Below are 14,132 nucleotides of genomic sequence, written 5' to 3' on the forward strand. Positions count from 1 at the left end.
TAGTGATTGAGTCCCTAATCGTACATCTAATATCCTGTTTCCATGCAAGTTGAAAAACAGGCTTGCATTCTACTGTGTAGATTGTATAACATAATAACTTAGTAACCCTGCATTTCCTTCTTTCTTTATATCACTACTTAAACACATTTCACACTCTTTTATCACCTTTATCACCCATCCTTCCTCTCTGCCCTTCTCTCAATTAGTGAGACTTGTTTGAGGAAGCGTTCTGGATCATGCTGCTTTCACCCTATAGTGATGTAGTTCCGTAATCCTGTGTTCTTTCGCTCTCTCTCTCACACACGTTATTGTGTGTTTTTCTTTCAAATCTACTTCTCCCCTTTCCTTCTGATCTGCCCTTTGCTCCTTTTCCCCTCTATTAGTGGAAAGCATTCAGGGAGGCGTTCTAAATCCTGCCACTTTCGCCCTATAGCGCAGTCTTATTCAGATATTACAACACATTCCTACTGAATGCACAGATCAGCTGCCAGTCAAACGTACATGTCGGCACGTACGCGATGAACAGACGCAGATGCATGTGCAGCCCAAGGCAGCCGCTGAAGCTGCTCATGGTTCAAAACACACATTAATATGTTCTATAAGCGCAGGAATGACAACAGTATCGTACCGAGAGAGAGAGGGGCATTGATCTGATTAGAATGCAGTGCCACATTTGCCCCCACATCTGTCATAATATCATGTAACAAACATGCGATTGGTTTTCTATTTGTGGAATAACTGAGATAGATTTTCATGTCTACTTCAGCCCGTCGCACCAATCCATCTTTCTTTGAGTACATGTAGATTGCTGCAGCATCGGGCTGTGTGTACTGCTGATGTTGATAAGGAGTGATTGGATTTTGCATGTGTAATCACTGGTTATGGGATGTTAATTGTACAGAGCGGTGGCCTGTGGGGTATAGCATTAGATATGTGTGTCAAGCATGCTCACACACACACACACACACACACACACACACACACATTCACTTTCATGTTGTGCAAGTGCTTCCATGTAGAGTTTGTTTAGACTAGATGTTGTGTTTGTGGCCCAATTATTGTCATTGTGGTTGGTTGGGATGGTTTGCATAAAGACTAATCCTAACTGATTGTGGAGTAGACACTTTTCTAGCGGTTCAGTTCAGGATGATTTGCCGACTGATGTTAAAGAACCCATGTGCTCTACTCTCTCAGGCCTCCTGGAGTTCTCTCCCGTCTTCCTACGCTACTTCTTCTCAGGTATGGATTCAGCGACTAGCGTTAGATCCTGTGTACATACTGTAGTGATCTAGTGTAAATTATCAACAGATTGTGAATGTCCCTAGTGTTATGTATAGTAAAGAAGGTTCCTTTTGTCATCTTTTACAATAAGTGGGAGGAAAAGACAAGGACGCAAAGAAGACAAGGAATGGTAATATCCCCTGATGTCTTGCGGTGCTTAGGTGCCTCCGTAGCCGGTTTGATGCTTGGCAAGCTGTAGCCTAGAAGCTAAATCCACCTGTGGAGTTATTTCCTTGCCTCTGCTCTTTAGTCCAGTCCATCTGTTTGTCTGAGTGCAAGCACAGAACCAGTCAACACTTCCCCGGCTAAGTTTCATCTCAGGCCCTCCCTCTTCCACTACTTTCAGCACAACTCTTGAGTTTCGTCGAGGCTGTGAAGAGGAACTGTGGAGATCCAGCAGACGATTTTCATCTGTGTAATTCATCTCTCTCTGATTGCGTCCGTACGCCTGATGAGTCACAGTTAACCCAGTCACACAGCTGTGTGATTCCCCGCACATTGATTCATACAGTGTGCCGCCACAGTGCCAACCTCTCTTCACTCGCTTCTTCCTTTCCCCTCCCACACAAACTGCTAATGAAGTGAATCACAACTGTTTTTCCCCCGATCCCTTTACCCCAACAGCTGATGGTGAGCGATTGCATCCACAATACTCTTTTAATTAGTATAGAGAATAAATTGGTTGAGCATGCCTTTTTCCTTAATTGCTTTTTCCTCAGCTTGGATTTAATTGGGCTGCAGCACTGTTTATTGATCTCCTTTGATGTGCTTTAATTTGGATAATTTTATATATTTATTTTGGACGTGACGAGTTGGTTTGTCTTGAGGGGGAGAGTGTTCGGCAGTGGAGCCGGTACTGCAGCAGACTGCAGTATATTCAGTAAGCCTGGGGTCCAGCGTGTGATGGCAACTAGGTGGGGAGATGATCAAACCCAGAAGGCAGAAAAGCAGCTCCACTACAGTCTGAGAGGCCTCAAGTGAACAGCTCTTTGATCTCACATCAACATCTCATGAATGCCAATGCGGAGCAGTAAGGCGAGGGAGGCAGGCCTTCTAAGCCAGCATTAACAGGCCTGCAGGCCAGTACATATTCCTTCCAGCAGCTAGTTTGTAGTTTGTGCCTGATTCATGCTGCGTCATCTCTCCCCCTCCTGCTTGCCACAACAAAGCCCAATTTTCAGCCTCCGCCTCCATAGTTTCATAATTAGTGTGCTTCTCTGCGTGTGATTGTGGGTTTGTATGCTAGAAATGCGTGTGCGTTTGCTTGTGCAAGCATTTGTTTGTGTGAGTGCCTCCATTTACTGCTCTCTATTATATTACACTCCACCTATATAACTCCGCTTTCTCCCTCGCAGGGGGTAACTTCACCCTGGCCGAGCTGGGAGTATGCGAGCCCACCCCCCCTCCGCACCCCGCTGCCGTTCCCTACTGTCCCGACCTGGGCCTCCTCCAGAGAGGGTACTCCCTCAGCGCTGGCTCTGATGCCGACTCCGACCCAGAGGGGCCGCTGTCCCCAGAGCGGGCCATCCAGCTGTGGGCTGGAGGGGGAAGGGTAAAGTCCCGCCGCAGCTCAGGAGTGTCCAGTCGCGAGAACTCGGCCCTCACCCTCACTGACTCGGAGAATGACAAGTCTGATGATGAGTCAGGTAGGACCAAGGACTGTTGTGTTCATATGTGGTCAAGACGGTATGACTATATGAAGATATAGGTCCATTGATCTGAGAGGAAGAGAGAGAGAGAGAGAGAGAGGAAGACTTCTTGAGGGAGTGAGAACAAATCAGGGAGGATGCGTCGGATAGATATAGTATGGTAGTCAAAGTATAAAGGGATTGTGAGCGAGAATATGTGTTACACAAGTTTGTCAATATTGTTAAAATCTTTAGACTACTTCTCAAGGAGACAACCATTATAAGAATTGCAAGTGAGTTGAATTTATGGATTGACTGTTTCTGATCTGAAGAACAGTGGTTGGACCACCACCACCACCCCACCCCCACCCCCCCAACCTCCAGAGAGCCATCCTTATTTTCATCAATAGCACTTAGCCAAAGTCCTCTAACTCTACCCTCATACACCACTTATCTGCTGAGATCTCCCCACTGGTCTGTCAGACTTAAAAAAATCTTTTGGATTTCTTGGAGACGGCAATTTTAACTCTTGTGATCCAACACAGAGATTCAGCCAGAGAGAAGCTATTCTTTAATTTTGAATCTGCACGCGAGTGCGAGAGTGTGATATTCCCAAGGCGAATCTCCATCCTCTGGCAACTTTGTTTATTGCCAACTTCCTATTTCCTTGTTAATCCTGACGCAGTCGTAAACCTGCGCACCAGCTTCGTCGAGGTGTCAATGGAGGTTAATGAAAAGTGGATGGAAAGAAAAGCAACAATCTAATTAATTGAATTCTCGGCAGCCACACATATCAGCTGTGGATCAACCTTTGTTGGACTGCGGGCCTCTGAATCAGAGACGACTTCTGTGGACTGATCAAACTACTCAACACCTATTAAACACGTCAAGAAACACCTTCCCTGAGACGCGCCTCACATCCCATCACCCGATAATTGCTTTGTGGTTAATTACCAAGCTAATCTTGCAGCCACAGATATCAGCCGCAGACGTCGCTTCACTCTCTCTGTCTCAGGGCCAGGAGAACGCCATTGAGCGCACTGTCGCCGGCATTTCCAGACCTTGTAAAATTAGATTCTTAATCCAACTCATATTGTGATAATCATTTGCCTGCAGTATGATGTCACTGAAAAACAACAACTTTTGATCTTCTCAACAATCAACTCTCTGTTTCCGAAAAGAAACTTTGTCAAAAAGTGTTATTCGTAGATATTTTTGTGATCCTGCAGAGTCTAAGCATTCACTCGTCTGTTGTCAATGTCAAAGCAGTCAATTAAATTAAATGCAAGACAAAGTTTGTCTTCTATAGAAACGCTCAGGTTTAGGAACCACCCGCTCACACCTTAAGGCTTGTCTCACGGTTTCACAGACTAAAGATGTAGATCAGGCTTCTACACTGCTGTCTCTGCCAGCATGAAGAGATCAGAGGCAGCGCGGCAGCCTGATAAAAGGACCAGGTGTGTGCGTGCATCTGATCAAGTCAATTTGTTAGTTACTTAGCTCCTCTGAATGAGGAAATCTCACCCTACACTTCCACATTTCCTTCCAAACACAACATCTGATACTGAAGGCACGTCACACCATCAAAGCACTCACAGGGAAAGATTTCACTCCCACCACACCGAACCAGCGCGAGTGCCCCGAGCAGTGTGGGTGCTGAATTTGCTACTGTGTGTATGTTACTGAGTAACTGTCATTGTCTTTCCATATGCTATTTTATCTGTCTAGTGTGTGAGAGTGTGTGAGAGTGTGTATGAACCCAAACCCTGCACGTGTGTGCAGAAATGTGAAACAGGAGCAACGGCAGTGTCAAAACAGCAAGGGGAAGATCTGAGGGTCTAATAATAGAGATTGACAGAGGCAGACAGAGAAACAACATCATAAACACATGCTAACAAATCAAAAAGACGGTGACGTGCTAAAACACCAAATAGCGCGTTGCACCACTCTCATCTCGTTGCTTCTCTAACAGGCTTCAGAAGTCTCACCTCCACTTGCTTCTCCTCCTCCTCTTCATCTCCTCCCTCTCCCACCTTTCTTCTGCATCTTTCAAGCTGCTTCCTCTGTCTTCTCTTCGCTCCTGCTGCGCCTCTCAACATCCCTCGTTATGCTCCTGTCAGTACAGCTTGCCAGCGTGACTGACAAGTGTCAGTTTAAGAGTCTAGGGTTCCCCTTCAGGGCAGGAGTGAACATGTGGATGAATGTGTGGCTGTGCCCTATTGCAGATTTCACCACCAAAATAGAAAGCCCATAGAAATGGTGACAGATATTTCAAGCCTCAGGGAGAGAGTTTGTTTGCGTGTGTGTGTGTCTGTGCATGCTAGTTTTTGTGTCAACAGGGCAGCTGGCTGGAGAGTAACTGATCGATAAATTCACAGCTTTCTTTTGACTCATATCTTTTATCTTTATTACTCTTTTTCTTAGAATGTTAATGAACTCCAAAATAAGTCACAAATCAGGAAGATCTTCTTGCCATATTTCAGGTTGCCTAACTGCATGTACTATTTTTAAATGTTTGATTCAGGGGGGAGTTGAAATGTCTGGAAAATAAACAAAAGAAAACTTGAGTCGATAACAAATTAAAGAGTGTGATCCTTTGGATAGACAGCCGTCATCAGTCACAGTGCCTGGTGCCTTCGCTTGTCTCAACACAATTAGCACCACATATATACCTAATGTAAACTGGTAGAGCTCACAGAGAGAACTTTGAAGACAGCTACGTTTGTTTTATGTGTGTGTTTAGTATGTAGAGCACTCTCTCTATATATATTGATATATATATGCTCATACGTGTGACTGAGTATGTATCTTTAAGAGCGTGTGCAAGCATGGGACAGAGAGAGAGAGGTGGTTATTAATATGTGTAAATATAGGATTTGAAAAGCAGACTGGCATGAACAAACATAGCGCCCAAACATAGTGGTAAACACATTATGTATTATTTATTTTCCAGATGGATTAGGCCCTTTTTCTTATGATCCCATGTGCACCAGGGCTCGCACCCAATTGATTGGCTGGTCAATATGCTCTTGTCTGTTCTCATTGGTCAGACAATCGCTGCACACACGTTTTCTTCTTCTGCTCCATGTTTTTCTTGTGCTCTCTCATATCAGTCAATCCCTTCAATCTAGCACCAGTCCTCCAGTAGCTGTGTATTACAGTATCGCTGCATTATTAATACACAAAAAGAATGAATTAGGTTGCCCATAGACTGTGTGTGTGGCTGTGTGTGACCATAGACAAATGGAAGACATGATACTTAATCATAAATGTGACAAAACATCTTAATGGCTGGTTGCATCATAGATCACATGCCTGCCCCTTCCATGTTAGTGTATGGGATAAGGGCCAAAGATAACGGTACACATCAAATAGAATTCTCCCAAAGATGGTTTCTGTCATTTGGTAGCTATTATCATGCTTGTGTACGTTTAAGTTCTGCTAAGTTTGGTTTTAATTCGTTATTTGATGCTTTTAAAAAAAGGGGTTGTGGCGCCATGATTGGCAGCTGTGATTGACAGCTGCTCTGAGTCATTGAGGCACCTGCGTACTGCTTTTCAGACATTGTACATAGAGTACAATAGAGAAAGGAGATGTAACTTAAACGTTCTATAAACGTAGCTGTCTGTCTCAAGTCAACAACATGAGGGTTGTCGGGTCAGGTCCTGCAGGCCCGAGCACTCCTGCACTCTGGCCTCCAAGATGGCAGCACCCATATCCAGGATATTTTTTATAATGCATTGGCTTGGTGAATAATTGTCAACCCTAATGTACACACATACAGTTAAAACATTTATGTCAGAACATTATTTTGACAGATTTATTAACAAGCTGCTTCAAATCATTAATTTGGACAACTGAGTTTTGTAAAATAATTGTACCATATGATAATATAATCACATTATGCTTCCACTGAAGGTTGATGCACAGTAAAACAATGTGTACACAGACATTAATGTGAGACGCACAGAGACTCCTGTTTAACAGAACAGCTGATACATAGTGACACTTGACTATAGTGTGCTTCTGTGAATTGATTATAATTATAGATATGTGGTTCTCCTATGTAGCCATTTCCTCACACCTCTGGCACCTTTTAAATCATTTTCTAGACTAAAACTCTGTGAAATAATTTTTTCATTTGTTTTTTCATTTACTACTGAAGTCCAATTACCGGCAAGTATGTAAAGCCTTTTGAATTAGTTTCTTAAATGCAACTCAGGGATTTCAAAGTTTCCCTACATCCAGCTTTATTGTTGAATATTGAATAAAGACACTTCGCTTTTATTGCCCCTTCCAGACACTATTAAAATAAAGAGACTAGAACGTTGACTTGGCAGGGCCAATACAAGTTTCATTTGCACAAGCAACACAGTGAGACAAACAAATATGGGCATAGAGAGCAGCACAGGGAGATTTCATTCTGGCAAAGTGGAGGAAGAGATTTACTGTCACACTGTGCACTGCCTCGTAAAACGTCCGTCTGGAAACACAAGCGGGAGAATAGAAGCGCTTGTAAATTCCCACAGCAGTGCCTGATGGCTGCATCCAAACTGCATTGATCAGGAGGGAGAATGATTAAAACATGCATTAGATGAAATAAGATCAAGCTTTGACATTGATTTAAACCTGGAGCCCAGGGCAGAGTATATGGCCACAATCCATAGTCCAGTGCTCTACATGCTTGTGTGTGTGTGAATCCATATGCCCCTGTGTTTCCCTCATTAAATAGCAGCCTGTTAAGGAAACAGGCAGAATTTAATTCAACTTCAACATTGTTTTCCATCAATAAATCTTGGCTGTACTCATACAGCCGACTTTATAAACACAAATACGCACTGGCTGCACACTCCACAGTCGAGGCTCGACCCAGTCACACATGCATGCTGATTAGCTGCTTTCAGACAATCTCCAGCTCTCCCTTCCTTCTCTGGCCCAATCTCTCCATCTGGTCAACTGGATAATAAATCATAGGGTAGTATTGTGACGTTATGTGACAGGATGTATTAATCTGGTAATTAGAAAATGAAAAGGTGGTGCTAAATTTAGTCTGGCCTCTCTGCCTAACCCTGCCCTACGTCTGGGCGTGCTCAATTGTCTGGTTTCTCTCACTGGCTCCTGTTTTATTTTTACCCTGAGAAGCTGGTTGTTAGTACAGCATGTTGCTAAACTTTATATTTTATTTTTTGAGAAGAACTTTCAAAATACCCCTTAAAACATCTGCCGTTGCAAGCTTTTTTTTTTTTTTTTTTGATTTTTTCCTTTTTGTGGTGGAGCTGTAATTATGCTTTATAAAAGCCGCGTTGAGCAAAGTGATTCCTGATTAACTAATCAAATCTACTAGCACAGGTGGCAGAGTGCCTTCACCCGCACTGTCCTCTTTATTATTTTTTAATGTACCACATGAATCCCACCATAAATCAAACCAAATCAACCTCATTTTAAATCAACTGATGTGTTGTTACTTTAGAGAATAGCTAGAAGTGAAGCGCTGAAAGGACTGTCTTGTAATCAAGGTAATTTAAGATAATGTTTAATTATGAACATTCTGAACAAACCCTATACTTTGGAATACAGATTATAATTATATGTCACACTGTGACTCTAAGACCCTTTTTTTGCCCGACCACAGCCACCCTCAACACCAGTAACTTGGTCCATGCAGCTCCTGTCTATCAAATTCAAGAAACACTTATAGAGTTGGACTGGTTGGGTCCCCCAAGACCACTGCTGTCCCCTCAGGGTCTCTGAGAGTGTGTGCGTGAGTAAGAAACTGAGAGTGAGAGCTTGTGTGTGTGTGTGTGTTAGGAGGGTTGGGGGCATTAGCCTCTGATTGAGTTTTCAGAGAGCAACGTGGGGTGCGAAAGGCTCGACAATGGTCTAACAGAATTAGTAGCTTGTGATGAATGGTGTGTGAGAGCAGCACTGACAGCTCGCTTTCACAAACACACGCCACTGTGAGTGCGTGTATGTATGTGTGTGTGCGTGCATGTACGCCTCCATACTTCACCCACTGGTTCAAGGACTTTTTGTCCATGCAGCGAGAGCTACGCATGCTGGAATGAGTAAAGTAGTGATGGACACACACACACACACACACACACACACACACACACACACACACACAGTGTATCGGTACAAGTCTATCTTTGGGTTAAGCTTAGGGTTTGAAAAAATGCCCTGCAGTCAGAATCAATAAAGATTGGTCTATTCAAAATACTGAGCACAGTGCTCAAACATGCTCAACCGCTCACACAAACAGTGATGAATAGAAAAAATAAACGTTCACAATCTTCTTTGCGTACCTTCGACTCAATAAAAAAATTGCCGGACCAGAGTTGATCCTGAAGTGAAGGTGGATAATACACACACAGGAAGGCTGGTGCACGCACACACACACATGCAGATGCATAAGAGCAGTGTTTAATAAAAGCCCCGGGATATTGATCACAGTAGATGGACGCTAACTCACATTAAAGGGAGGGAGTCCGGAGTGATAGAGAGAAGAGAAGAAGAGGGAGAAAACATAAACGATGCATAAATGGAAAGGCAGCGACGAGGGAGCCGACAATGGAGGCATTCAGAATTGTGTGTTCTCGGAGTGAGCAGTTTCATCTGCAGCCAGGGCCCACCCATGCTAACAGTATTATTATCAGGTAAAAGAGAGTCACAGGAGCGGTGAAATATCATCAGCGGACTTGTAACTTGCTGACGACTATGCTGCCGCCCTAATAGGGAATTTAGTTAGCCGTAATGGCCTCTCATGCCATCTTCAGACCTGCCAGAGAGAGAGAGAGAGAGAGGAGAGAGAGGGAGAGAGGGAGCGCTGAGAGCAAATTGAGAATTCTCCAGCCAATTATGAGTGATCATATTTTCCTCTGCATGGTGCTGAAACTACTTTTGTAGTTTAATGGTCAGCGCTTTGCCTCCTAATGAAGGCTGGAGGTATCAGATTGTGAGTAAGAATATGGAAAAAAAAATAAGCAGATGATGAGAGGTAGGGAGGCCGCATTCACATTGTTTCTGTTTGTTTTTTAGTTGTTGTTTTTTTTTACCATACCTTGCAAGTTTTACTTTTGTGCTTTTCGTGTCCAGTGTCATTTGTGTTTTTGCTTTCAGACTTATGCTTTCTTTCTTGATTTGTCATAATCTTTTTTGTTTCTTTTCTCCTGCTTTTTTTTGTCTTCCCTAAATTCCTTCTCCTCCAGCTTACCTAGATGATGAGGAGGATGAAGATCCATTTGGGGACTATGTAATCAGTAAGTCATGTCTGACTGTAACCTCTCTTAGATTACTCAACCCACCTTAGGCCGTGCGTGATTGTGTTTGTGACCTTTTGTCAGTGTGTGATTAACTGTTGTGTCCATAAGTTGATGTTTGATGAAAGGGGCTGTTGCGCACAATGTAATGGCTTCAAACTGGCCTCCAGCTGAGAGAGTACAACACTATCTGAATCGGTCCAAAGGCTCGAGCCTCTGGAAAGCAGAATCGCTCATATTACTGTAATTGTTGTAACAGTTACATGTCTGCAATCGAAACACAATATTATCTTCAGCCTATTGTTAAAAGTTGTCAGGATACTGGCGTTGGGTGGAGAAAGGCACAGATAATTGGTTTCTGTACATTACTCTTGTGTTTCATCTTGATACAAGGTGAGGCCGTTGTTCTTTTTCACATGCCTCATCTACATTTACGAGCTCCTTTCATTATGATCCCCTGTTCATTAGCACACGTCCAACTGGTTAATCTCTTTGCACTTGATCAGAGAAAATTTCCCAGAGGGTGCTTTTTCTTTTCCCTCCTCCACTATCGGAAAGTCAGCCGTATTTACTCGTGTCTCGGAGATTGTTTGTCTCTATGAGCATGAATTAGTGTTAATGTTTGTGTTATTGGGCTGTGGAGTTTTCATCTGTTTTCATTAGTAGGGTTTGAGTGGTACGAGGGAGTGAGAGTGGAGTGAGCGGCAGAAAAGAAGGAAAACAAACCTCTGTGTTGGGCGATGAAGGTTAATTTTCATACCATACGGTTCATCTAATTGGATTTTTTTCATTCACGTGTGTACAAGTCAACTTAGTACTTAAGGTCACAACCTTAAATTGAATAGAAAGGAAGGAAGACTTTCATGCACATGACAGCAAGGAGCTGAGGAGATAATCAGAATCAGTATCAGAATTCCTTTAATAATCCCCAGGGGGGAGTTGCTTTTTGTTACACACAGCTCCAAAATAATAAGAATAAATAATGATCGATAATAATAATAATAAAGCACAGACTGCCTCCTTGGGATCACGTAAAGGTCAGTCTTCTTGAACCACTTTTGAACTGATAGGAAGAGGTGAATTAAAGTTTTACAGCGCACAGTCGCAGGGACACACATTCACAGTAGGTGAACTCACACTACATGCATATATACATAAATACATTGCATAATAAAATGTTAAAGTTAAATATGCAGTTTTAAAAGATGCTCCTTCTGTACACACAGGTACAGTTTATGAATAATGGAGCTTAATGACACTGACACTTTTGAGTGAAATTGCTGTATATCTTCAGACTTCTGGCTCTTCTGGTTAAATTAAAATACTTATATGAGGCACAGTTATTAAAGCTGATATTTACTGATGTTAATTTCCCTCTATGCCTTATTTTATTACTTTCTGTCTGTGGAAACGGTTTCCTTGGTTTCTGGCGAGTAAATATTCACGACTTCCTTGGAAATGAAAGTCTTGAAATATATTTTATTTACAATAGAGCTGATAGACAATAACTGGGAGGGATAACGTCTTACCCCTTAATATATAGAGATTTCCTTTAAGAATCAATATAAAGTAATTGCAGAAGAAGATTTAAGACATAGGATATACACTTGATCCAGAAAAAGAATATTTTACTTATGACAATGGAAGTGACAGTTCATCACTAATACTGATATAGAAGATACAATATTATCAATAGTCAAAGCCTGACAACTGTGCAAATCAAAAACTACCATTTTCTTACCAGCACTTCTGCTATTATTAAAGCAATATTTCATTTGGGTACATTTTAAGTTTTTAGCTCTTCTGCAGCATTGAAGCCTTCCGACATGAGTTAACCCACCTGATACCACAGGGTTTCTAAATTTATTCTCTTTGTCTTATTCCAAAATTGAAATAAGGAGTACCGAGATCTTGCAAGAAGTAAAGTCCAACATAGACGATCAATGTATTTTTAGATTTTTACTACAGTATTTTTTTTATGAAATAAGCAACTCACAGCATATTTCTCAAAATGACATTTACCAGAAGTACAGAATGTGATGCAATAATTACTGAGCTATTAGTCAACATTCGTACAAAGGCCCATGTCACCCGTCCAAAGAATGGTATACAACCAACAGTGACTGCAGAGGACATCAGGCCACACTATCATTAATCTTCTGAACTGGCAGATAGGCAGCAAGTAGGCTGCATCAACCAAACACTACCAACTCATGTTTCACCATCAAAATTATGAATGTTTTTTACTTTTGACTGCCACTGTTCTATTACTTATGCTTCATTTCTTGCATTCCATCCGAAGCACTGTGCCGAAATACAGCATACTTATGTTGTAGTCTTGATTAAACGTTTGGCGGTATCAGTCGTCTACTGAACAAAATAGATGCAAGAAAATGAAACATTTTCACATTCTTTGCTTGGAAATGTGCCAGAAAGCCGGCAGCTCGTTGGGCACAAATTAACAGCAACAAAACATCATAAGCATATGGTATTCAAAAAAACATTCTACCCATCCGCAAAAGAATGCTGATGCTTTACTTCTCTTTCAAATATCACTATCTTCTGTGACTGTTTTATTGGCTGAATAGTGTCATAATACACAGAAATGCCTCTTAGAGGAGAATCAATCTCCTGCAGTATTCAAAAGATGTTATAGAATTTAAGAATAGCACCATTGGTTAAAATCTTCTCGCACATGTTCACAATGTGAAATGTGAAAGAAGAATAAAGTATTAGAAATGAAAACAAAGCAGTGTGTGAGGTTCCTCTTCAAGTGCTCGTGTTAAATGCTTTCTGAAATTCCACAGGTGTCATTCTGTATAGATGATGGAGGGCACCCTGAGCTGTAATGGACAACCTTTACTGATCTTCAGAAATATTGTCTGTTTTATAATGTGTGTGGCTTTCGTTCATTACTCCTCCACTTATAATATCAAGCAAGCAAAAGTGTTTAATAGTGTGTAAAAGCCATTGAGGGAGCTGAAAAATGTTACTGAACTGTCAGTCAATTAAATGCATTCATACTAATTAATCAGTGTATTTTAATCTTTTGATCCCTGTGGATTCTTTGGCATGCCCATCACCGCTAAATCAAACTGTCTAGTTTAAATAGTTTCCAATTGATGCCATGAAGCAGCCAGAAATAGTGGCTTCTAGGATTTGAATATTTCACTTAATTTAAATGTTTTTATGTGGTATGGGTAATTGAATCTATTTAAGGGGGGATTTAAGGGCGAAAAGTACAGTTCAGGTGGTTAATGCAAGGTCTATATGCATCGCAGCGCACATTTCAGCTGGAGATTTATTGGATCTGCCAGATCGCCTGAGGTGGAAAGATGCTGAGGTCTGTGAAGACAAAGTTTGCAGTCCATGTGTTTTGCATGGCAACAAAGCACAGTATGACAGGGGTAACCGTGTGGAGACTGCTGACAGATCACAAACTGCGTTTATTGTTTGGAAGTTAGCAGCCATGGTGTCCTGAAGGAAAAATCTTGTGGGACAAGTAGTAAGAAAAGTAGAAGAGTGGTAGAGGGCAATTTTTATGAGAGCAAATCAGAGTGAATGGAGGAGGAAAGCTGTGGAAGACCAGATATCATTCAGAGGTTGTTTTTTGTAATTTTCAGAAGGAACGGTTCCAGCAGCTGCCACTTTATTGTTCTAGTATACAAATAAAAAAGAAATGAGAATCAGTATCATCATTAACAGAATGGAATCAACAGTGTAGTTAATAAACCCTTTTTTTTTTACATATTTTAAAAATAGCACATATCCAGCACAAAACTCTGCTACCTCTTGCCGCCCTGTTCGCTTTTCCACTGTCTCTACATCAACATGTAGCAGCTGTGCTTGGTGTTCACTGCTTCCCTCTCCAGCAGAGTGATTATGACAGGCTGATTGGTGTTGTGTTTTCTTGGGGATGAGACGATCAATGCGGGGCTGATAGCGAGGGCTGGGCCGGGAGCGG

At 41.9% G+C, this 14,132-nt stretch overlaps 1 protein-coding gene across 1 annotated transcript in view; it reads left to right on the forward strand.

Moving 5' to 3' along the window:
* tenm2a (teneurin transmembrane protein 2a) overlaps positions 1 to 14,132 on the forward strand; it is a 148,514-nt gene that overhangs the window by 15,330 nt on the left and 119,052 nt on the right. Inside the window, exons 2-3 of the mRNA XM_070836308.1 lie at positions 2,637 to 2,927; positions 10,118 to 10,168. Coding sequence (XP_070692409.1) covers positions 2,637 to 2,927; positions 10,118 to 10,168 — 342 coding nt within the window. The remainder of the gene's footprint in view (positions 1 to 2,636; positions 2,928 to 10,117; positions 10,169 to 14,132) is intronic.

The sequence above is a fragment of the Pempheris klunzingeri genome, chromosome 9 (genome assembly GCF_042242105.1).
Source record: "Pempheris klunzingeri isolate RE-2024b chromosome 9, fPemKlu1.hap1, whole genome shotgun sequence".
In the NCBI taxonomy this organism is placed as follows: domain Eukaryota; kingdom Metazoa; phylum Chordata; class Actinopteri; order Acropomatiformes; family Pempheridae; genus Pempheris; species Pempheris klunzingeri.